This window comes from Petaurus breviceps, unplaced genomic scaffold, assembly GCF_028583685.1.
Source record: "Petaurus breviceps papuanus isolate PSGF00001 unplaced genomic scaffold, PetGlider_PUasm1.0 182, whole genome shotgun sequence".
In the NCBI taxonomy this organism is placed as follows: domain Eukaryota; kingdom Metazoa; phylum Chordata; class Mammalia; order Diprotodontia; family Petauridae; genus Petaurus; species Petaurus breviceps.
This window is the reverse complement of record NW_027185786.1, coordinates 2410762-2437168: the sequence shown is the minus strand read 5'-3', so window position 1 is coordinate 2437168 and position 26407 is coordinate 2410762. Positions and strand designations below refer to the sequence as shown.

Below are 26407 nucleotides of genomic sequence, written 5' to 3'. Positions count from 1 at the left end.
TCACACTGTGAAAGTGACTCAGCCAAGAACCGCCCCCCCCAGGGCTCCATGGTCTGCCAGGGCTGGCCAGGGACTTCAATCTGGTGCTAACTCTCCCACCTAACCCCTTCTCTCCACTATAAATCAGTGTAAGCTCCCACAAAGTCATGATGAATCCAACATGAGGAAGATGGAGAAGAGAAGGAACCTGGAAATCCTTAGTCCAGGTGTGGCCTGGTCAGACTACTAATACTGATAATGTGTTCAAGTGGGCCTTACGAGTTTATAGAGTAGTAGACTGATTAGGGGATGTGATTTGAAGGATATTATACCCCATCCCCACAAATATTCCACCAATCGACTAGCCCCGCTGATTAAGGTTTTGACATTAGATCCTTTGGGTTAAGGCCTTCTTCAAGAACCTCCTCTTAAAATACAAGTGCCCCTGAGAGAGAGAGAGGGCATGTATTGTTAGTTGAGATGGTCTTTTACTTTATCAGCTAGCTAAGTTCAGGGTCCTGTGGGTGTGGGAAATAGGACAGGTAAAGTCTGAAGATGTGAGATAGTGCCATGTAGTGACAGAAAGACCACTGGGTTGGGCCTCAGGATACCTCAATTCTATCCTGGTTGCACTCTTGACTAGCTATGTGACATTGGAGACTTCATTTTCTCACTAGTAAAATAACAAGGTAGGGGTGAGGTTGTTAGACTAGATCAGGAGTTCTTTGGGGTCTATGAACTTCAAAAAATGATGCCAATATTTCAATATAACTGGTTTCCATTGTGATATATTTTATTTATGCATTTAATAATGTTATTCTGAAAAAGAGTTCCACCAGACTACCAAAGGTGTCTGTGACACAAAAAAGGCTGAGAACCTTTAAACTACTAAGGTTCCTCTAAGATCTAAGATTCTTTGAGGGGGATCTCTGGGTATTGGTCAAGGTTGGTGGCTTTTGATGGGGGAGGATAATGGGGTGATAGGATGAGAATACCAGGCATAATCTCAGCAGGAGAGGCTAAGAGAGCCCCAAAGACCAACCTCCATCGCCATCATGCTTTTTGGATTCCTTTTCCCATTTGGAGGAGAATCAGACTGGACTTGAGTGACCTGGACTTAAGAAGTCTAGGGTAGGGTTGGCATTTGCTGCCAAGTCCTGGGCCTCCCCTCAACCACCACACCCACAAGTTGCTGTTGGCTCCTCCTGATACCAGTGTTGAAAGAGGCATGGACCTGTCTACTCCCGTGATGCAGAATTGCTGTGGTTTGTCTTGGCGGTATTGGAGGAAGACTCCTCTTTTAGACTTGGGAAGAACAGGATGGCAAACCAGCTGAACATGAAAACACCTGTAAATGAGGAGAGGTTGTCTTGAGCCTTGGAGGCGGAAGCCAGTGCAGGACTGGGAAGGGTGTGTGTGTGTGTGTGTGTGTGTGTGTGTGTGTGTGTGTGTGATGTACAGCATGGCCAGTTCTTGGGTACAGAGCCCAAGAGTTGGCATTTCCCAGTATTGACTGCAGGCCAAACATGTTTTCTTTTCTCTAGCTATCATGAAGGTGGAAGACAGGATGCCTGGGCCCCTGCCTCCTTCCTTGACCTCTAAGCTGATCTTACATTATTCTTTGGAAAAAAACATGGGGACATGAGTCAAGAGATCCCTACTCCAGTCCCTCCTTTGCTACTATTTTGTGGCCTTAGGGAAGTAATTTAATTTCTCTGTAATTTATCTATTAAATAAGGAGAGTGAAAGCCATCTCTAAAATGGGTATAATAATAGCATCTACCTCAAAAAGCTACTAGGAAGATCTCAAAGCAGATACTTTGCAAACCTCAAAGAACCATGTAAATGTTAGCTCTTATTCTGACTAGTTGTGTGACCTTGGGGAAGTCACTTAGCTTCTCTCTAAGCTCCAGTTTCTCCTCCCAGAAAGTGGTATTAAATAATAGTACCTACCGCACAAAACTGTTATTAGGACTTCAAATGGATAATATATGTTAAGTGTTTTACAAACCTTGGAGCATTATATAAATGTCAAGCACCATACAAATGTTAGCTATTACAATTTTAATTATGGCAATAAATGAAATTATTATGGTAATAAATTTAATTAAAGTTGTCACCTTAGGCAAGTCATGTAACCTTTCTCAGTCTCAGTTTCCTCATCTGTAAAATGGGCGTAATGATAGTGCCTGCCTCCCAGGTTGTGGTGGGGATCTCTAATGAGATAATGTATGTATACAGAGTGCTCTGCAAAACTCAAAGTGCTGTATGTTAGCTATTGTTATCACTAGCTGTTTTTTTTACTGGGCACAGAATTATTTTCAGCCTTAGTTTTCTCATCAGTAAAATGGAGATAATAATAGCCCCTATCTCACAGGGATTTCTTGAGGATTGAATTAGATACTATGGAAAGTGCTTTGTAAATCCTAAAGTGCTATATAAATATTACTGGTATTACTACTGCTACTACTACTACTACTGCTACTACTGCTACTACTGCTACTGCTACTACGACTACTACTACAACTACTGCTACTGCTACTACTACTGCTACTACGACTACGACTACTGCTACTACTACTACCACTACTGCTACTACTACTACCACTACTGCTACTACTACTACCACTACTGCTACTGCTACTACGACTACTGCTACTACTACTACTATTATGACTAACGACCATCACCATCAATACTGTTACTGCTACTGCTATTACTATTTGGGGCTCCTCTTTTCTCTCCATTCTCAGGCACAGATTGATCTTTCTTTGACTTGCCCCCCCTCCCCAGGGGAAGTGAGGAGAGGTGAGAATATGCGACATGTTAAAGAAGAACCAGGGTCTGAGAGTGTTCTTACCTTGGAGAGAGTTGAGTAGTGTGAAGGCATAGATGGCGGTCAAACCAATCGGGGTGAGGAGTACCAACCCCCATGTCCCCCCCACCAAGCAGGAGAGTCCAAGCACGGTGACGACTCCCTTCCAGGTCTGGCTCTGTTCCTTGCCTGCCTTGGAGCCACGGAGGTGGAAAATCTTCCAAGATACCAGGCCCAGGACCACACCACCAAAGAGGAAGGTGACAATGAAGTAGCCGTGGACTGTGACGTGCAGGGCTGTTTTGTTCTCTATCCAGCATCTGGCCAACATCCAAGGTGGTCAGCAAAAGGAGTGAGCCTCTTTCTCTTACCCTGCCCTTTCTCATCACCCTGGACCTGTCACAGAATCCCTGAATCTCAAAGTTTATGGGAATCCCAGGGGTCATCTCGAACCCATCCCTTAGCAGGGATGGCCTCTTCAGTATTCCCCCCAATGTCTTCATCTAGTTTCTAGTGACATAGGACTCACTCCCTTGAAGTTGAGATATCTTCCTGAAACCACCTTTGACTAACTTTTGTTGTCCTGCAGCAACCTTGGGAACCGGCCCTGCCTGTTTTAGTCTCATTACAACATGGGCAGGAGAGTATCCTACTCTCCACTTTTACAGATGAGGAAACTAAGGTCTCAGTTTCCTCATCTGTAAAATGAGAGGGCTGAGGCTCAATGAGATTATCTCTGAGGCCCCATTTAACTCAAATACCTATGACGAATAGCCCCATGACTTGGTGCCTCCTGTCCTAAGGAAGGAAAAGTGACCCCTTGCTTTAGAAATCTTCCCCCTCCTGCTTTCCCCGTTTTACCCAAACTTAGAGGCTGCAGAAAGTTGAGGTAACTCACAGCTCCAAGGTCGTATGGTTAGCCCCATCCTTGATGGCATGGCTCCCGTAGCTGCCGGTGCTTCCAGTGATAAGGACCACTAAGAAAGGAAGTCCTGGGCCCCAGAGGGAGAGGAGGAAGAGGAAAGGAATCATGGAATTTCCCATGTGTTCCTCCCATTTGGTTCCCAGACCTGGCACCGCCGCCAAGTTACATTTCTGCCAGACACCAAGGACAGTCACCTACCCCAGCCCACCAGACACAGCTTCAGGAAGTAGTAGCTTATGTAAGTGTTGAAGATCTTAATAGCCAGCAGGTACAGGTGGAAGGCCTCGATCCCCATCCAGGTGAAACAACAGAGCAGGAAATAATGTAAGATCCCTCCCTGTGCCTGGCACAAGGCTCCTTGCTCTGGGGAGTTGTTCCCCAGGATGATGATGAAGGTGAGATTCAGAAGGACCAAGCTGATGCTAAGGGCCACATGGATTTTGGGGGCATCTTCTGACTTGAACCTCTGCCTTGTGAACCTAAAAGGGGGATATAGGGATAGGAGCCAGAGAATTGGAGCATGGGGAGGAATGGAGGTAAAGGGATAGGGGGAGATAAAAAGGGAAACCAGTCAGAAGGAAGCGAATAAATTCCTCCAAAGCAGGAGACACTTTATTTAAACAGAGAAGAGAAATAAGAGTAACCCTCATCAGAGTGCATTGTACAGTCAAAACACTTCCCCCAACAGCCCTGGGAAGTAGGTAGGACAACCCTCATACCCTCATCGTATAGACGAGGAAATTCAGAACCAGAGGCATAAAGTGTCCAAAGTCACACAGTGAGTTAGTGGAAGAGACGGAATTAAAACCCAGGTTTTCTGACCCTGCTCTTGCCAACTCCCCAAATGACCACTTTCTGATTCCTAAGGCTAGTGTCCTTCCTGCAAAACCACTTTGTATTTACCCTACTTACACACTCATACATGTACAGATATAGGCATATATGTACACATACACATGTACACACATGTATGCATGTGTGTGTATACAGACATTACGTATTTGCCTCCTCCATTAGGATAAAAGATTATTGCACATGGGGCTTGTTTCACTCTTTGTACTTCTATCCTCAGGGTCTGGCATATAACAGGTAGCTTAATGGATGCTTTTTTCCTTACACTTATGCCTTGTTGCCTCTCACTGTAGCTTTATAGGTTGGTAAAGCTGGAAAGAGGACTTTAAAAGTTATCTAGTCCAACCTTTCATTTTACAGATAAGGAAACTGAGGTCCAGAAAGGAAATGTAGACCACCCAAGGTCACACAGTAAGAATAAAAAAGATTTCACAGTCAGCATGGGGGTCTTCCAGGCAGGGGGAAAGGGGCTTTGTTAGACTGTGGAATGATGCCTGCTCTTAGCTCATCACCTTCTGGGCATGCAGTCATCTCTCCCGAGGTCTTTAGATCGGCACAGAGCCATCTAAAGAGTAGAATTGAATAGTCCATGGGATTTCCTTGGAAGAGGTAACATCACAGTCTGGGCTGAGGAACCAGACAGGGTTATTATGGCCCAGGGCAAAATTGCTTAGCCCATAACATTGGAAAAAGAATTAAGTTTTATAGTTGCCAGACTCCTTAGGGTCTACCTAGTACATCTCCTCTCATTTTACTGAGGCCTGGAGAGTGAAAGGACTTTTCCAAAGTTATAGAGGTAGAAAGGGGTTGGGATTCTAAACACACTGTGCTTTCTACTATGCTGTGTGGTCTTTGCAGTTTGATGCTACTAAAGCATCAGATATTCTAAGAAAGGATAAAGAAAAGGTTTATTTCTAAAAGTTAGACCTGGTAACCCACTGAATGCACTTGTTTTTTATTTTTTATTTTTCCCTCCCTGGCTGTGCCTCTCACCTTTCACTCCTTACCCCAAATACCTCAAACTGGGAAGTGGGAAAAGGGAATATTTGAATTTTTCATGCACTATATTCCTAGGAAACTTTTGGGGATATATGCTTATCCAGAAACCCCCTTAGCTAAGCATTATGTCTACACAGTCTGATAGATGCGGGGTACCCCACATACTCCTGTTGTCTATTTGTCATTTCCTTATTGTATCTGGGAAAGAAGGATTGATTCCTGGTTTAGTAGGAAAAATACTCAACAGTATGTCAGAACACCTGGATTCAAATCCTGACTTTGCCAGTAACTAGCAATTTGACCTTGGGCAAATCTTAGCCCATTACTGCACTTCAATTTCTTCTTCTATAAAATTGGGACAGGGGATGAATTAGATAATTTCTACAGGTGGCCTGAGCCCCTAATAATTCATGAAGTAAGATGGAAGATTAAAAAAAGAAGAATTTAGAGAGAAAGAGAAGTCATGGCCATAGGTAGACTCATGGAGGAAAAAAAGAACTTAGGAATGTCAGCACCAGGGACAGATCCTGAGACATGACTTCAGCTGCCTCCACTCCCATTCAGCTTTTCTGTTCTTCAACCATATTTACAAGAGGACACTGTTGCCTAGACCAGAGTATAAACTCCAACAGACAAGTCCCCTTGACTGAGTTTTCATGGACTAGCTACAGCAGTATCCTCACTGTCCTCTGAAAAAGGTTTTTTGTTTTCCTAATTGTGCTTTTAACATTCCTGTCACCCTCTCTGCACCTCTTATGTGCCCTTATATGACCTTAGGAAAGTCACCATACCTCTTTGAACTCCAGTTTCTTCATATATAAAATGAAGAGGTTGAACTAGGTGACCTCTAGGGTTTGTTCTGACTCTGGAGCCTATGATCTATCATGAATAATTCTTATGTTTTCTAACATTTCAGAGAGAGAGAAATACAGAGACAGAGACAGAGAGAGACAGAGACAGAGACAGAGAGACAGAGAGATACTTGAATGTGTATGGAAGTGGTGATAGGAGGCTGACATACCTCAGGGAAAAATAGAGGCTTATGGTGAAAAGCAGGAAGCACAGAGAAGTACCACAGCCAGCAAGAGATATTCGAATCAAAGCCTTCACTGTGGCAGCATCAAGGACTGGCTTCTGTAAGATGCCCACCCCCCCAAAAAAACCCTTCATCAGATAAGGATAGCATACAACCTAAAAGTCCTCCCCAAACCAGAGAGACTCAATTCACACTGAGTGCATTGACCAGGAACACTAGGGAGCATGAACCATTAGGGAACAGTGGAAACCCTCTCTCCTTCCCAGGGGCCCAGGTATGTCACCAGCAATAGGGCAAAGAAGGTCAGGTGGTCACAGCGGCAGATGGTCTGGTTGGTTCTTTGCTCTGTGGAGCAACCCGTGGGTTTCCAGTCTCCAGGTGTGCCTGCAACATTACCTATTAGGATCCCACAAGGGGAAGACATGGACCAACTCACTCTCTCCTCTCCACCTTGCCTAGGCCCTGGGCATCTGCCCCTGGATATCAGGAGGAGATGGTGCCAAGTGGCAGAGATACGCTTACCTTTATTGCCATCCCAGAAAACGCACTGGAGTTTCTGAAACCACAGAAAAAAGGATGTATTTCTGAGTGTGGGTTGAATATATTTGCACATTTCTTTTGTGATGTGTACATATGAATATATCCATTTGTATGTGCAGCTATATAGCACCTGCCTTGTATGCATGTGTGGGCATGTGTGTGAGCTCTGGATACAAGCATACTCTATATTCATATTCCATGCACAAATATCTGTTTGTTCAAATAAGTATGTATTTGTATACATGTATATGTTTGTATCTGTGTGAGTGTGCATTCAGTACTGTCATGTGTGGGCATTGTATAAGCATATATATGCATGTGTGTTTATGTGTGCAAAGATCCAAGTGTACATGTATGGCCATGTGAATGGCATGTAACATACCAGTGGGCAGTGCTGTGGAAGGCTCTGGATCCTTTCTGTTCCCTCTTGCCCTCTGGAGGCTAGAGATTTAATCCACTACACTCTTAGAACCATTAGTTAACTTTTAGCCTAGGGGTAATATAAAGTCCCCCCAGATCCAGGTGGCCCCTTTTTTCTTTTGGAATTTATATCAAGCAAAAATTCTTAATGCAATCACAAGAGCTCAGAGCCCCGTATTTAGGAAAATTCCGTTTGGCTTAATGCCCTAATTTAAATTTTGCATAGTTCTAGCTAACCCTTGGCTTCTTTATATTTGAGGCAAAATTAGGACAAAGGAAATGCTTAGGTAAAAGAAAGAACAATAACATTATATGTAAGAATATAATAACAAACTAGCATTTATACAGTGCTCTGCAAGGTACCATCTATGTATCTTTTCCCATCTGTCTCACCATTTTCAGCTTCTTTTTTGTCTTTCCCCATCAGTTTGTAATATCCTTGAGAATAGGGATTATCTCTTTTTAAAATTTATATCCCCATGTCTTAGCGCTGTGCTTGACACATAGTAGGTGCTTAATAAATATTTATTGAATATTATCCCATTTAATCCTCGAAACAACCCAGTGAAGTAGATTCTATCATTAACATTTTGTAGATCAGGAAACTAAGGGAGAGAGAGGTTGTCACTTTCCTAGGGTCACACAGTTATTCAAGCAGTGTATATTAGAGGACTTGATACTGGGCACAACATCGGTAAAATAGTATACTTTTTGGAACTTAGCTAAGTCCTTTGAAGAAGGGATAACAGCCAGTAGTTTCACTGTTTCCAAGATACTTGCAGAGTGTAACCATTGTCCTCAGTTTCCTCTTCTTTTCTGTAGTTTTGGTCTCCTTTCTGTTTCTCCTTTGACCTGTTGAGGCTTGTTAAATCCCATGCATGACTGGGAATGCAGTCCTTTTCATTGCTATTGCTACAGAATGTGTATAATCCACTCTATTCTTCCCAGCTAGATGGAATCAGGAAGACCTGAATTCAAATCTAGCCTCAGACATTGACTCACTGGGTAAACCTGGTCAAGTCATTTAACTTCTATCTGCCTATCTGCATAAAATGATGTTCGCAAAACCAGCTACTCCCCAAATCCAATGAAATCATATCTGTAAAGTGCTTATCATAGTGCCTGGAACATAGTAAGTATTTATAAACACTTACTCCATTCCCCTCCTTCTCTATTTTGTGTGTCTCTTTAAAAGCTCCCACTTATACAAGTCTCCCTTCCAGTTCAAAGTTCTAAAGGTCCGAATCCTTTCAAGATCAGAAGAGAAAGTTTGTCCTTCTGAACTGTAAGTCCCATGGGACGAGTCAGTTCTCAAACCTGTATTGCAAATACACATTTATGTATGTATATGTATCCATCCTGATCTGTGTTTTGCACATGGGTACATTTGTATGGTAGTTATGTGTTTGCATTTATGTGTGTGAATGTGTATGGATATGTGATTGTTACCTTTTCACATGAGCCTATGTTCATATCCATGTGTATATTTGTTATATGAACTCTGCAATGGTATATATCTATGTATATAAATCTATAATTATGTTTGATTTTAAGAGTGTACATATTTAAATTATTAGCACCCATATGAATATATGCATGGTATGCATATGTGGCTACTTAACTGTAAGGATATATGTTTGTTCCATTTGCCTACTCACTGGGGCTTAGGGTTTACCTGTTGCTGCTGCTTGTGGGAGAAGGTGATCTCCACAGGCTCGGCCAGATTCTTGATGGGCTCAGTTCCAACCTGAATGCCCACTATGCGATTGCCTAGCACAGAGCTGCTGAACTGCTGGCCAGTGGCTGAGCCCTAAAAGGAGAAGCAAAGCCATCTTAGACCTCAGGAGGGAATATCCCCTACTCAATCTCTCCCTCTTCTACCTCTCAAACAGGTCCCTGGGAGCAGTTCTGAGGGAGCAGAGTTCTGAACTGACTCTCTGCAATCGGGGTACTCAAGGCAGGATTAAGTAGATAACAAATAGTGATAATAATAGCATCCTGAAAAAGAACTGAAATGGAAGTATGTATAGAATAGTTTTACACTTACATACCTATTTGTGGCTAATAAGCATCTTTAAGGAGGAGGGGGGCAGGAGGGAAGAAAAAAATTTACACGATAATTTTGTTGTATATTTGAAAGGAATAGCAAATTGTGCACAGTAGATGTGCAATAATCTTTTTTATTGTACTATATTATGGAAATTCTTGTTTTATTCCATAAATTTAAAAAATAATAGCTTCCATGGAATGTGTGGAATATTTTATATGATTTGCATATTTCATGAGGTTTGTAAATGTTATACATATTATTTTAAAAATTACTTTCCCCTAACGATTCTAAGGTTGTTTATATAAATATTTTATTACTTATATATGGTTAAGAAAACCAAATAGGAAGGGTTTTTAATGACCTATACCTCTTATAGACAACTGGGAGTTACCGTTATTTGAAAGGCTTTCACAGAAATGTCTCAAATTCAAAACCCAGGGCTTCAGTGGAATAAGAGGTTTGAAGGTAGCCAGAGTCCTCATATAGTACCCAAAATACAAGTATTAGCAACATATTTAAAGAAGAAAAATAGCTTAAAATTACATTTGAAGCCAGGAAGAAACAATTTGAATATTGTGGAAACACAATCAGGATAACCCAGAATATGGCAGCTTCTACACTGAAGGATCAAAGATCTTGGAATATAATATTATGGAGGTAAAGGAGCTGGGATTAAAACCAAGAATCATCTACCCAGCAAAACTGAGTATCATGTTTCAGGGGAAAATATGATCATTTAATAGAATAGAGGACTTTCAAGCATTCATGATGAAAAAACCAGAGTTGAATAGAAAATTTGACATTCAGATACAAGAAGCAAAAGAAGCATGAGAAGGTAAACAGGGAAGAGAAATCATAAGGAACTTATCAAAGTTGAACTATTTACATTCCTACATGGAAAAATGATCAATTGTAACCTATGAAACTTTTCTAAGCATGAGAATAGTTGAAAGGAATAGAAATGTGTATATATATGTATGTACACATATATGTCTGTATAGGAGGGTATATGGGCATATGAATATATATGTGGGTGTGTGTATATATGTGTACAGGTAGATATAGACAGAGGGCATAGGACCAGTTGAATAGGAAGGGATGATACTTAAAAGGTGAAATTAAGAGGTGAGAGAGGAATATAATGAGAGGAGATGGGGAGAGACAGAATGGGGTAAATTATCTTATATAGAACAGGAAAGGAAAAACTGTTACAATGGAGGGGAAGAACAGGAAGGCAAAACGGAATGAATCATCCTTACTCCCATTGAATTTGACTTAGGGAAGGAATGACATACACACTAAATAGGGTATCTCACCCTACAGGAAAGTAGGGGTGAAGGGGATGAGAGGGGGGATGATGGAAGGGAGGGCAGTCTGGGGGGGAAGGGAAGTTGGAAGCATACACTTTTGAAAAGGGACAGGATCAAAGTAGAGAATGGAATAAGTGGGGAGTGGGATGGGATGGAGGGAAATATAGTCAGTTTTCCACAATATATCCACTATAGAAATGTTTTGCATAGCTACACATGTAAGACCTATATTGAATTGTTTATCTTCCCAGTAAGGGTGGGTGATGAGGAAGGAAGGGAAAGGATCTGAAATTCAAAGTTTTAAAATCAAATGTTTAAAAATATATATAATTATTATTATTTTACATGCAACTGGGAAATGAGATATACAAGCACTGGGGCATAGAGATCCACCATGCCATACTGGAAAGGGGGAAGATATAGGAGAGAGCAGACTGGGGGAGGGGATAATCAGTGGGATCGCTTTTTTGGAGTGGTGGTTTGGGGAAAAATGGGGAGAAATTTTTTAACTCAAAATCTTGTGGAAATGAATGATGTCAACTAAATATAAACATAAAATTTAATTTTAAAAAAAGTGACTCTCCAAGGGAAAAAAAAGTTAATCTGTGTCACTTTCTTAAGTGTTGTTAATCAGCAATGTAATCAACCAGTCCTGATTCATAGTATTTGCTGATTTCCAAGGTGTAATTGCTAGCACCAAAAATTTAACAATTGTTCTCCCAAGCCAGTACCAGCTGGCTTCATCACACTCCTGGAAGCATGTTCTATCAAATTTCCTAATTTAATAAACTCATTCCAAACTTCTTCCAAAGAACAAGTAACTTTGATATGATATCAACTAACTTAAAATATACCGTGTTTCCCCGATAATAAGACACTGTCTTATTATTTTTTTTTTTTGAAAGAAAAACACCAGAGGGCTTATTTTCAGGGGAGGGCTTATGTTGTCCTGCCTCAGCTCTCCTCCGCGGCACTGCTCTCAATGGCGCCAGCAAGCAAATCACTGGGGAAGAACAGGATGATGCGCTCACTGCTGCAGCTCTGATTGGATGCAGCTCGGAGCACGGCGTGCATTTCGGGGTGGGGGGGGGAACGGTGCATACAGAGGGTACCATAATGTAGCATGTAGCGCAGGGGATCACCTTCACTACAGTAGCAATCTCAATAGGGCTTATTTTCGGGGGAGGGTTTATTTTAGAGGAATATTACACAGTAAGGGGAGGGCTTATTTTTGGGATAGGTCTTATTATCAGGGAAACACGGTAACAAAAAACAGTAGGCTATCCAATTTCTTCTAGGAGGCAAATATGGTTTTAATACCGACACCTACAGAGACAAGGCTAAACATGAAAACTAATACCATTAATATTAAAAAACTAATATCATTAATGAACACTGACAAAAATATTAGTAAAAGAATAGAGCAACAATGCTATTCACTAAGTAGAATAGAAAGCAACAGAAATAACAAATCCAATTAATAAGAGAAAAAAATAAAGATGGTGTGATCTTTAAATGAATTTACCTTTTGTTAGAGGTGGGTAAAACGTGTCTACAGATAAGTTATAGGACAGTTAGGTGTTGCGGTGGATAGAGTTGGAATCAGGAAGACCTGAGTTCAAATGTGGCTTCAGACACTTATTAGCTGTGTAACCCTGGGCAAGTCACTTGATCACTTGACCCTGTTTACCTCAATTTCCTCATCTGTCAAATGAGCTGGAGAAGGAAATGGCAAACCACTCCAGTGCCTTTGCCAAGGAAACATCAAATGGAGTCACAAAGAGTGGGATATGACTGAAAAAAGACTGACCAACAAATAAGTAAGTAGAGGATATGTACAAAATAAATTCAAAGAGATGGGAGCACCTGCCAGAGTGGGTGAGTCAGAAAAGGCCTCCTGAAGAAGCCATTTGAGCTGAATTTGGACAAGAACTAGGGGGCAGAACTAAGAAGTAGAGATGAGGAAGGAGAGAATTACAGGCATGGAAGACAACACGTACAAAAACACGAAGGTAGGAAATGAAATATCATGTGTGGGGAATAGTAAGTAAGCCAGTTTTGATGGAATGCAAACAGCTATGTGCAAACAAGCTCCATATAGGATAAATAGGAAATAATTAAGGGAGGGAAGGCAGCAGAAATTTAGAAGACTTAGGAAAGACTTCCTGTAGAGGGTTAAGATGTCAGTTAGGACTTAACGGAAGCAGTGATAGGACTGGAAATGAGATTACAATAGGTTGAGAAGGGAGTGGGAGATGAGGAAATAGAGGCAGTGAGTGAGTTTAAAACATCTCCTTGTCTCTCCCATTAGATTGTAAGCTTTTTGAGGGCAAGGACTATCTTTTGCCTTTCTTTGCATCTCCATAGCTTAACCCAATGTCTGGCACATAGTAGGTGCTAAACAAATGTTTACTGATTCTTCTAGAAGTTTGGCTGTGAAAGGTAGGGGAGATACAGAACTTATGCTTAAAACATTAAAATTTAGGAATGAGAATTTTAAAAATATATAAAGCAGCAATAACCACCCTTCCTACTTCTTGAAATCTTAGAAATAGCAGTAACACCTGAAAAAGGAATTAGAGGAATAAGAGATTCTATCTAAGAAGTTAATATATCCCTATCTAGAGGTGACATCTTTGTATAGTAGAAAAGTGTGGTAGATAAAGAGCTGGTCTCAGAATCAGGAAGAACCATGTCCTGATGCTACCTGACATGTACTGGCTGGGTGACCCTGGAAAAGTCACTTAACCTCTTTAGTAATTTTCTAAGTTAGAAGGTGCTAACCTACACTGGCAGAGAAAGTCCCTTCCCAGATGTACCTTACGTGGATGAAATCAATGGTGCAATTAAAAAAAATGCACGCCTAGAAAACCCATAATTGTAATGTTAATGGAATAGGAAGATCTTCCCTGTCCATTAATAGGCCTATGTGTCCACAAGTTTCCCCTTTTCCCTTGGAATAGGAGTTGTGTTCCCAGGTCTAAAAGTACACAGGTATTTCAGTCACAGCTGTAATACATTCTGAGTCTAATAAAGCCCATTTCGGGAGGGGCTTGCCTAAGGAGGAGCTTGCTTACAGGGAGGTCTGATTACAGGGAGGCCTGCTTACAGGGAAGCTTGCTTATAGGAGGAAGGCTTTCACACCTTTTGGTACTAAGCTAATTAGGCCCTGAGTCATGAGGATTGTGGTGCCATCTGGCTCTGAGTCTATTAGTTGAAAATTATATATACTGGGAGGTTGGTATTTTACTTTGGGGGCTTGCTCATGAGAAGAATTTTTTTAAATTTTGATTTCCTGGATGGGACTCTGAGTAGCCATTTGTTAAGATCCCCCCCCCACACACACACACACACTCAGATGTTAGTGCTCTTCCAGTCTGGTGGTATGTATTGGTGCTTGTACTATTCTGTTTAGACAGTTGGAGCCCTGTCTTTTGGATCCTTTCTTGTATACTCACTTCTTTCTGCTTACCTGTACTTAGCTGTCTACGAATTAAAGTAAGATCGTGTAAGCTGTCTTTCCTTTAGAAAAGCAGATCAAAGAACCAGTGCTAGCAGGCCATCCTGGGTGTGCTAGGGTGCTTGCTAATACAATGATCATTAATGACAAAACCAAAAATCAATGGAGGTAACAAATGATTTTAGTAAGATAGTGAGATGATAAGATAAACACACAAAAGTATTTGACTTCCTTTACACTACTGCTGAGAACCATAGCAAACTGATAAAGATATTTCCTTTGTGATAGCAATGAAATCCATCAAATATTTTATCATAACTTATGATGACAAATTCAAAATGGTTATTGATGGAAATCAGAGGAGAAATTAAAATATGGAGCAAGATTCCATGTTCACATTAGTGAAAATGACAATACTTCCCAAACTAACTTATAGATCTGATGTAATGCCAATCATGCTAACAATAGGCTATTTCATAGACTCAAACATGATAACATTCACACAGGAAAACAAGCAAAACTCTCATGAACTATAAGAAAGAAAACCAGCAAAGGGAATGAGAATGACCAGATTTCAAAATGTACTTTTGAAGTAATTATTATGAAAATTATCTGGTACAAGGACAAAATCAAGAAACAGACTGATGGAGGAGAAAAGAGGGGGAGAAAACAAATAGAAACCAATTTAAATAATAAGGATTGTGTTGAATAAGCTCAGAAATGCTGAATTATTATTTTAAAACTTGTTGGGAAGATTGAATGGTCAAAAATGGATTTAGAGTAAAATCTCAATATAGACTCTAACTGGGTAATCAATCTAAGCATAAACAAATAATTAAAACTGGAATAAACAGTAGTGTCATATTTGCCTCAGATGGAGTAATTGGAGATTAAATTGATGGGTTTGATTATGCAAAGATAAAAGAACTTTCCACAGCAAAAAACCACTGCTGTTAGAAAAAAAGATGGTGGGAAGAAAGCCATTGACAGTAATTAAAAGAGTGACAAACAGATCAATAAGGAACATATATACACATGTATGTGTGTATAAATATATGTCCATGTCTATATCTGTATGTGTGTATGTGTATGTATTTATGTTTGTGCATATGTTATATATCTATTTTCTATACATGTATGTATATACTGTGTATGTATGTATATATATATGACACAGTACACTTTCCCTCAATGGAATCACAAACATATAGTTTTCCTAGGAGAAAATACAAATAATAACCCTGTGAAAAGATGCTCAAATACCCTATAATCAGAAAAATGCAAATCATGAGGACATTAAGAGGCTAACATACATACTAGAATGGCAAAAGAAAAGATAAATATTCAGTGTTGATGGGGCTATTGGGAAAAGACTTGAATACATTATTGCTGGAATAGTAGATTGACACAAACATTTTGGAAAACTATCTGGCAATATGCAATAGGAGGGACCAGTCCCTGGTGATTTCACTGGCATAGAGAACTCACTGGACTTTTTGAACTGTCTTATAGACATCTTAAATTCATCACGTCCAAAACTGACCTCATCATCTTTCTCCTCAAAATCTCCTCTTTTCCAAACTTTCCTATTATTATTGAAGGTATCAGGAGCCTTCTAGTTTTCCAGGTTCTAAACTTCGAAGAATTGAAACATGGTGCCATCTTTGGCTCCTCACACTCTCTCATCCCCCTATCTCCAATCTGTTGCCAAATTCTTCCATTTTATTCCCGTAACATCTCTTGCATATGTCCCCTTCTCTCTTCTGACACTGCTGTCACCCTGGTGCAAGCCCCTGTTACATCATACTTGGACTACTGCAATCCTCTGCCTGGCACAAGTTTCTCCCCATTCTAGTATACCCTTCATTCAGCTGTCAAAGTGATCTTTACAAAGCACAGGTCTGACAATGTCATCCCCATACTCAATGAACTCCAGTGGCTTCCTTTCTCCTTCAGGATTAAATATAAAATTCTCTCGTTGGCATTCAGAGCCCTTCTCAACCTGCCCCTTCCCCACCTTTCCAGTCTTTTCACACCTTACATCTTTCCCTCTCACCATGTATTCTGGTACCCAGTGACTCTGACCTCCTTGCTGTTTCCTGTATGGTACTCCATTTGTCCATGCTAGGCATTTCACTTGGCTGCCCGCATGCCTGGACTGCTCTTCCTCCCTGTCTCCACCTTCTGTCTTCCCTGGCTTCAAGTCCCAGTGAAAATTCCACCTTCTACACAAAGCCTTCCCCACTCCCCTCCACTGTGTTTCTACTTCCCTTTCTCGGTAATGATTTCCATTTTATCTTGTCAATAGCTTGTGTGCACATAGCTGTTTGCTTGTTGTCCCTCCCTGCCCTCATTTGATAGTGAGCTCCTTGAGGGCGGGGACTGTCTTTTGCATCTTTTGGTATCCACAGAGCTTAGTAGGGTGCCTGACACATAGTAGGTTCTTCACAAATATTTATTGACTGATGAGGAAGCACTGGTGAGGGCACTTATGGTTTTCCAGAGTTGCCTGGGGCATTAAGAAGTTAAGTGACTAGACCAGAGGAACTCACTGTGGGGGTCAGAGGCAGGATTTGATTCCAGATCATTCTTACTCTGAGGCTAACTCTCCAGCCTCCTGCCCATATTAAATCCCAAGGCTGATGCCACAAGTTTAGTTACTAAAATTTTTCCCTAAAAGGATCCTAAGTAGGATAAAGGACCTTTCCATAGGAAAAACAAATTCATAGTTGCTTTAGCTGTAGTTACTAAAAATCTGTAACATTCACTGTTCAGTGACCGGATAATGGAAAAATTAATTAAGGCATATTTTGAATATGAGGGAATATTATGGTACCACAAAATGACAAATTCAAAGCAGACCAGGAAATGTGGATTTTTTTAAAGTGATGAAAAGCAAGATCAGAACCAGAATGTATGCATGTAATTGCAATTGATTTTTTTTTTTTTGCTGTTGTTGTTCAGTTATTTCAGTCATACCCAACTCTTCATGACCCCATTTGGGATTTTCTTGGCAAAGATGCTAGAGTGGTTTGCCATTTGCATCTTATTTTACAGGTGAGGAAACTGAGGCGAATGGTTAAATGGCTTGCCTTCGATCACACTGCTAAAAGTGTCTGAGGCTGGATTTGAACTGAGATCCTCCTGAGTCCAGGCCTGGCACTCTAACTACTGCACCACTGGAGGATGAGATGGAGAGTTAGTATCATGGAAACAATGAACATGAGCTTGGACAGACTTTGAGAGATAGTAGAGGATAGAAGGGCTTGGTGTGCTATGGTCCACAGGGCCACAAAGAGTTGGACATGACCGAAACAACTGTACAACAATATACACACAAACTCACACATATATGTATGTATATATGAAGAGGAACGAAAATCTCTAATTATGGTTCTGACATCCATATATATGGTATAAATGACACCCATACATATATATGTGTATATACGTATATGTGTGAGTATACACACATATGTGAATAACAGAGCCATAATTAGAAATTATCATACCTGGGGGGAGGGAATCTTTATGAAACATGCTCAAAAAAAAAAGTTCTCGAAGTACCTTTAAAGGTAAACTCTTGCTTGGCATGTAAACTGAGACCTCAGAAATGAAGTTGTCGATGGTGGTGGGGCTACCCCGGAGTGTGGCGCCTAGAAGATGGGAGGGGGCGCAGAGGCCCCCTTCCTATTTTAACTAATTCCTCTTGCCAAGTGCTAGGCTCACCCCCTCTCCATTGCTGACGGGGTACAAACACTATCTGGGCTCTCTAAATCCCGGCACCCTGACACAAAGTCCCGATTGTCCTGTCCTATTTACGACTCTCAAAACCAATGTCACAGGCAGTGAAACTTCAGACAGACCAAAAAGGTTAATGGACAAAGGCATGTTTTGTTACTTTGTGTCCCGCTATTCCTTACGTCCGACTTCATTAACTGCGAAGGGTTTCGTGTGAGATTTTATTCCTTTTTCTGTATATTTGTATACTTGTTTGATTATTATTATTGATGGTTATTTAGTAAGTCAATCAAAACATTTAAAAAAGAAACTCAAATTCTGCCTCCTTTCTCTCCACATCAGGTTACTCTCCACTCAGCTGCCAAATTGATCTTCCTGAAGCATAAATCTGACCATGTCACCCTCCATTCCACCAATTCCAATGGTTTCTTATTCCCTCCAGGCTCGAATGTGAGATCTGCTTGCCTTTTAAAGCCCTGGACCTTTCCTGCCTGTCCAGTGTACTGACATCTAACTCTTCTCCACATACTCTGCCCACGCCATCCAGCACACAAGGAGCTCCACCTCCTGGCTCCTGGCATTTTCACTGACTGCTTCTAATGCCTGGAATTCTCTCCCTCCTCATCTCCACTTCTTGACTTTCCTGGCTTCCTTCAATTCCCTGCTAAAGCCTCACCTTCCGCAGGAAGGCTCTCCCAATCCTAACCAATGCCAGAGCTTCTCTTAATTTATCCTGTACATGTTTTGCTTGTACACAGTTGTTTCGGAGCTCCTTGAGAGCAAGACTTTTTTCCTTTGGTCTTTCTTTGTATCCCCAGAGCTTAGCACAATATCTGGCACCAGTAGGTGCTTGATAAATATTTGTAGACTTTACGACTACCATTTGATACTCAGGTTAGCCTCATAACCCCACATTGTGTCGCAAAGAGTCAGATGTGTCTGAAATGATGCAACAAAGGGGTTAGAAGAAGGAAGGAAGAATGAGAGGGAAGCTGGATCGCTCTGCTCCAGCCCCATCCCCCACTTACAGGGGAGTGCTAGGCAACCCCTCACCTTGAATATTTCCCCTTCTCCAATGTTGATGACCGCCAGGATAACTCGGACGGAGGTCATGCTTGGTCTCAGGCTTTCAAATAGGCTTCTGGGTAGCCGGACTCTGTCAGGTGCTTCCGTTTCATTCCCGTTCAGTGTTACTGGCACCTGCAATTGTAATCATATCATCCTCCCCTTCACCAGAGGACTCAGGGGCATCACTGGTCCCACAGATCAGATGGAGAGACTGGAGTATTTTGGAGGTGGGGGGGAGACTGATACTGAGAGAGTGAAGGAGAGGAACTCTTAGGAGCTCCTCTAACCTGGAGAACATGAGATGAGGTTTAGAAATCCTGGTCCTTGTCTGCTTCTAACTCATTATGTTTCCTTGATCTAGGGGCAATATGGTAAACTGGAAAGGGCATGGGATTTGGAGTCAGAAGGACTAGGTTCTGACACTTAATGGTTGACCTTAGGCAAGTCAGCTTTTCTAATCAGTTTCTCCATCTGTAAAGGGGGGGGGGAGTCGAGGTTGGATGAGACTGGGGCAGTCTGGTGAAGCCTATGGATCCCTTCTCAGAGTTATTTTTTTTAATAAATAAAAGAAGTGCTAAATTTCAGTTAGATGTTGGTGAGAATAAAGATGTTATTTCTCTACCATCCAATTTTACAGATCCCTTGAAATTTCTCTGTGGACATCAGATTAAAAACCCCTGGACTAGATGGTTTCTGAGTTCCCTTCCTCTGAATGCTGAGAACACTCTGTGTTCCTCATGGGGGAGGGGAGAGACACTGGCTTTTCTCCTGCCAAATCTGGTCCTTCATACAATATATGAGATTTAGGAAGGGATAACCTGGATGGAGAAACTGGAAGGGAGCCTCATTGCAGGGGAAACAAATAAACTGGAGAGATTGAATGACTCCTGAGAGTCCTGGTAATCCCAAGGGATATGGGTGAGGGGCATAGGAGACATGGATTAGGGAACCATTCACCTGAGATGGTGAGATGGAGAAGAAGAGGTCTTGGGAAATGTCGACAGAGACATTGTGGATGGTTGCCTTCACTGTGCTCTCATCCAAAACAGGTGCTGCTGATTTCGTTTTAGCCAGTTCTTCCAACTTCTTTATCCAGAATCTGCAGAGGGAAATGGACACTGGGCTGGGAGTTGGGAGATTCTGCAGATTGACTCAGCTCTCACCCTAAATTTTCTCAGGCCCCCTCCCATGCTTCTGTATAGACATAGAAACTTTGGAGTAAATGACTAACGTTCACTCTGTCTCCATCAGTTACTATCCAGAAGATATCTGGGATGATTACAGACTTCCAGATAGCATCCCTAATAGGCAAAACGTGTGTGTTGGGGGGGGCATAGTGGGTGGGGATTCTTACATTGGGAGGTTCTGGTGCTTGTTAGGACCTTCCCACCCCTGCCCCCCCCCCACACACACACACCGATTAGCATTCCTAATTGTGTGTTTCTGGAACCCACCTTGCTCCAAACCCAACCTCCCAAGGCCTACCCCACAACCTCTTACTTTAGGGGTTCAGGTACAAATGGAGAGGGACAATACATAAACCCACCAAACCTCTTTTATTATGAGGAGGGGAAGTGTCTAGACAGTGTTTGCTTGTCCTTAGGGCAAACCAGGATCAGTCACTACCACTCACTCTCAAACTGGCACTGTCTCCCCTTCTTTATCTAGTTTGAGTGCAGTTGCAGAACCATACTGCAAACCCTTCTTCTGCAGAAGGCCTTTCCTGGTCTCCCTAACTGACACTGCCTTTCCCCTCTAAGATTTCCTCCACACTACTCTGCATATATCTTGTATGTATCTAGTTATTTACATGTTGTTTCCCCATTACAATATAAGTTCCTTGAGGTCAAGGGCCATTTTAATCCTTCTTTGTATCCTCGGTACTTAGCACAGGGCCCTGCACATTATAGGTACCTAATATATGCTTTTTGAGAGAGACAGAGACAGAGAGACAAAGAGAAGGGGAGAAATAGAGACAGAAAGAAAGCAGCAGAGAGAGAGAGACAGACAGATAGACAGACAGAGAGGAAAAGGAGAGACACAGAGAGATTAAATCTCAGGTTTGAAAGGGGCTCCAGAAGGTCACTAGTCTGAACTGAATTTGGACTCTACAACTTCTTCTATAACAAATCAATCTCCAGCTTATACCAGAAAATCCCAAGTGAGGACAACTGATTCCATTTTGGGTTGTCTCCATCATTAGAAATTCTGTCCTTACATCATTGTGCAGTGGACCAAGTATTGGCCTTGGAGTCAAAAGACCTTAGTTCAAAGCCCAGCTTTGCCTTTCCCTAACCTGTGTGACCTTGAACAAGTCACCTAATCTCTCTGGGCTTCAGTTTCTTCATTTGTAACATGAAGAGATTAGACCAGTTCACTTCCATGGCCCCTTATAGCTCTGGAATTATTATCTTACAAACCTAAACTAGCAATCTCTACCCATTGTTCCTAGTTCTTCTCTCTGGGACAATGAGGATAAATCTAATCTCTCTTCCCCATAATAGTCAACAAAGACCTATTCATCACGATCATGTCTCCCTCAGTCTTTTCTCCACTAGTTCCTTTAGCCAATCCTGGACCATGGTATGGTCTCCATTTCTCTCACTATCCTTGTGACCCTTCCTTCTCTGAATCTCTTTAGCTTATCAACAGACTTCCCAAAATGTACACAGAAGTGCACACAAAACTCCAGATCGATGGTGTCAAACTCAAATAGAAACAGGGCCCACCAAGCAGTATGTAAGGTTCCCTGTGGTGTCCGTGTTGGCTTAGAAAACCACATATTAATATCATCTATACTTTATTGCATTTTATTTATTTTGTCAGATATTTCCCAATTACATTTTAATTTCTCAGGCCACACTTGGGATTATTATGTACCACATATTTGACACCTTTGCCCCAGATATTATCTTACCAGGGCAGGGTAAAGTGAGACCATGGCCACCTTCATTCTGGCCACCATGCCCTTTCCAATGCAGCCTAGGATCACTTGCTTTTTTTTAACTGTCACATTGTACCATTGACTAACATTGATCTGCCAAAACCTCCAGATATTTGTCATATGAGTTACTGTCTTCCACTTTTTGGTGTTGGGAAATGGATTTTTTTAACTCAAGTTTGAGCCTTTTCATTTATTACAACGAAATGTCTTCATATTCTATGGTGCCCATCATACTAACCTACCAAGATCCTTTTGGATCCTGTCTCTATTATCCAGGGTGCTACCCATCTCTCCCAGTTTTGCATCTTCTGCAGGTTTCATAATTATGCACCTACACATTTACTCAAGTCATTGATAAAAATATTTAGTAGCACAAAGATAAGGAGAGCTTCTTAGGGAACTAACTCTACAGTGAAATGGATCCATTAATGAGTGTTCTTTAGATCTAGTCATTCAACCAGTTCTGAGTGAACTTAACCAAATTATCATCTAGTTTACTTCTTTTCATCTTGTCCGAAGGAATACTACAGAATACTTCGTTAAATGCGTTGCCTAAGCCTAGCATTTCCCTGAGCTACTGGTCTAACACTGTCAAAAAAGGAAGTGAGTTTAGTCTAGCATAATCTCTTTTTGGAGGAAGCAAGCTGAGTCTAGACACTGATCATTACTTCCTTTTCTAAATACTTGTGAACTATCCCTTTGATACTGATTTTTACCATTTATTAATGGTCCATAGTTTATAGACTCTGCTCCCTTCTTGGATTTTTTGTTTTGTTTTCATTCATTCGGAAAATTTAGACAAGACTTGTGCTTTTCAAATTATGTATCACTCACTGTACTATTCTCCACAGTCTTTAAAAGATTAGCAGTTATGTCCACCAATTCTCTCAAAATTCTGGGCTGTGGTTGATCTAGTCCTGGTGACTTGAATCTCTGGAGGGATGCTCAGTACTCTCTTATTCTTATCCTTAGTGGAGAAGAGAAGCAAAATAAGAATTGAGTAGTTCATCCTTCTTACTGTCATTCACTCTTCCTCATTCACCTGTTTCAAGCTAGGGTCCTATATTTTCCTTTAATCTTCCTCTTCCCCTTATTACAACTTAAAACCCCCCTCACTTTTTGTTGCCCTTGATGCGCATCATTAACCTCAATATACCTTGAATGTTAGAGGTTTACTGTATTTTGGTACATCTTCCTCTATTGCCTGCTTTTGCTCCTACCTTCAATTTAATTCAATAGTTAAGATCCTCGTATGAGCGAGCCATTGTGCTAGATGGCAGGGATACAAAGAAATGAAAAATAGTTCTACCCTCAAGGAGTTTATATTCTACTAGGGGACATAACATGCAAACTGATAAGTAAATACAAAACCATTTGAGAAGGGTGAGCATACTAACAACTTCTGTTTTGTGGATTTTAAAAATCTAAGGAGAAACTCAGAACAGCAGTTCCCTTCATTGATTTCTGCACATTTTTTGAGGGATGAAATGACCATTCTCACCTCTCTATCACCTCAGGATTACACTTTGGAGTACTTCTGTTACATGAAACAAAGCACCGAGCGGCCGCATACTCGGACGGATCTGGGACTTCTCCAGAGCAGTAATTTTTTTCTTTCTCCGTGGCCCTCCCAGGATCTAGAAGATGTGGCCCCCAAAGAAAGAGGAAAAGGACTCACATGTTCAAAAGCTATTTATAGCAGCTCTTTTGTGGTGGAAAAGAACTGGGAACTAAAGAGGGTGATTGTCAGATAGGGAATGGCTGACCAGATTAGGGTATATGTAGGTACTGTAGGAAATCACCAAAGGGATGATTTCAGAGGGTTTGATGAAGACTCTTATGAACTGATACATGGTGCTGTGGGTAGAATCAGAGAACAATTTATACACTAACAACAACATTATAAAGGACAACTTTGAAAGATTTGAGAATTCTGGTCAATATGACAACCAAGCATGATTCCAGAAGGTTGACAATGAAGCCTGCTACTTACCTCCTGATTGGCTCTTCTCTCTCCTTTCCCCCTCCCCCTTTTGGAATGTGAGCATCTTGAGAAAAAGTAATGTGTATTTTGACTTTCTTTACATTCCCAGAGTGCCTGGCACATAATTAATAAATGCATCCTGCCTGATTGGCTGCTAAGGGCCCAATCTATAAACAGTTGAGGATGAAGAGCCTGCCACACTTCCTCTTACAAATGTCACACATAATAACAGCAATTCAAGTGTTGGCTCCTTCTGTCACTGGCTATGTGAAATTGGGTCAGAGAAAGCTTTATGGAGGTGGCAAAACTTGAACTGGGCCTTGAAAGACGTACACCAAATCCGTGGGCTAGACAGAGATCCTAAACAGACAGATAAAGCTAATATTCCCCCTCACAGATGCCTCCTCTGTCTGACAGGTGATGACCCAGCCCCAACTCTCTGTTCACCTTTCCTTCTGAGTCCAACACTCAACCTCTCAGTTCCCTGGAAGGAGGAAAAAATCTATGTGTCCTAACTGGCTAAGCCCACTGGTCTGACTTGGAGTTGTAAAATTCAGCCCCAGAATGGTAGGTAACTCTTAGGAAGAAGGAGGGAGCATTTGGCCTACTCACCCAGCTGAAGCAGGAGGAAAAGCTGGAGAAGCAGAGCCCCCACGTCTGTTAGTATATGTCGGCCTAGTGACTCCCTCATGCCTGGTCTCAGCCTCATTTTCTCCCCATAAGAGTCCTAGGCAGATAGCTCCCAGTGTCCGTCTGAGCTGTGCAAGGCCCTGTGATCATTCTGTGTCTCTACAGTGTCTCTTACACTTCCTGTTTGTCCATCTTCCTGTTATGAAAGATGGTAGCTCTCACAGATGGATGTGAGGATCAGAGCACAGACATTCAAGTCATATCCTGACACCTCTTCTTCATCTCTGTCTATAACAGTTACCATGAGAATAAATTATGGTTGGGGCTGGATGCACATCACTGCCAAACAGGCCCCTGGAGGCTGGGCCAGGAGACCAAAGAGTATCTGGGGTTCAGGCCAAGGTTGCACTTCCTGGAAGGTGGGGAAGGGCTCCAAACTTCCCCAACTCCATGGCTACCCAATTGTCCTCTGGGTACTACCCACCTTTCTGCTAATAAGGCCCCATCAGGCCTGCCTCTATACCCATGCTCGTGCTGGAGAGCATTTCTGGCAAGGATTCAGGCAGGATGTTCAAAGAGGAAGTCAGTCACTTTCATATTTTGTGTTGACCTATAGCTCTGGCTTTTGGCCTACCTGCAAGTGCACTTTCAAGAATTATAGGTGGTAGCCTTTCCTATAAACCCAGGATGGAATCATAGCATTGGTTGTAGAGCAGAAAAGGATATTAGAGACAATTTAGTCCAACCTCTTCATTTTTCAAATGAGGAAACAGAGGCTCAGGGAAATTGTTACTTATTTTATAGTTTTATACGTACATGGCGTCCTCCTGATAGAATGTAACATCCTTGATGTATTCTCAACCCAGGAAAGAATAAAAGCAATTATAAAAGGCTAGAGAATTTTTATTATGTGACATTGAAGAGCTTTTGCACAAACAAAATTAATGCATCTAGAATAAGAAGGAAAGAAGTCAATAATTGGGAAAATATCTTAGTATCAAACATCTTCAATATGGCTATGGTATCTAAGATAAATAGAAAACTAACAGAAATATATAAGCCCGGGGCGGCCAGGTAGTACAGCGAGTAAGAGCACCGGCCCCAGAGTCGGGATGACCTGGGATCGAATCTGGGCTCAGACACTTAGCACCCACCCAGAAACACCTGGCTGTGTAACCTTGAGCAAGTTACTTAACCCAATTGCTTTTAAAAAAAGAGATATATAAGACCACAATTTATTCCCCAACAGACAAGTGGTCAAAGGAAATGAACAAACAACTCTTAGAATAAGATTGCTGACTATTTACAGGCCTATGAAAGAATCCTCTAGATGACCAATAATAAATAAGAGAAATAAAAATCAAAACAATCCCCTCATACCCATCAAATTGGCAAAGATGACCAAAGATGGGGATAGTCAATGCTAGAGTCTGTGGAAGATAGGCACAATAATGCCTTATTATTAGAGTCATGAATTAGCACAGCTATTTTGGAAAATAATTTAGAATTATGCAAATAAAGTGACCCAAATGACCTTTAACCTGTCCTGTTCTGTCCAACTCTTAGCAAGGTTTGTTTTTTGGGTTGTCTTTTTTTTTTTGCTTTTTTTGGGGGAGAATGCAGGGCAATTAGGGTTAAGTGACTTGCCGAAGGC

General features: G+C 41.4%; 1 protein-coding gene across 2 annotated transcripts; it reads right to left on the bottom strand.

Moving 5' to 3' along the window:
* Nucleotides 1-751: 751 nt before the first annotated feature.
* Nucleotides 752-25024, bottom strand: ADGRG3 (adhesion G protein-coupled receptor G3). 2 transcript variants are annotated; one of them, XM_069087577.1, is made up of 12 exons: nt 24736-25024; nt 23641-23776; nt 20153-20294; nt 19181-19327; nt 9242-9376; nt 7129-7162; nt 6890-7002; nt 6592-6704; nt 3918-4198; nt 3693-3786; nt 2840-3114; nt 752-1327 (listed from the first exon to the last, which is right to left on the bottom strand). In XM_069087577.1, the coding sequence occupies exons 1-12, from the start codon at nt 24830-24832 to the stop codon at nt 1218-1220; spliced, it is 1677 nt and encodes a 558-aa protein (XP_068943678.1). In that variant the 5' UTR covers nt 24833-25024; the 3' UTR covers nt 752-1217. The 2 variants fall into 2 exon arrangements, with proteins under 2 accessions (XP_068943678.1, XP_068943679.1); XM_069087578.1 differs by having other exon boundaries at nt 6890-6990.
* Between the last annotated feature and the right edge of the window lie 1383 nt (nt 25025-26407).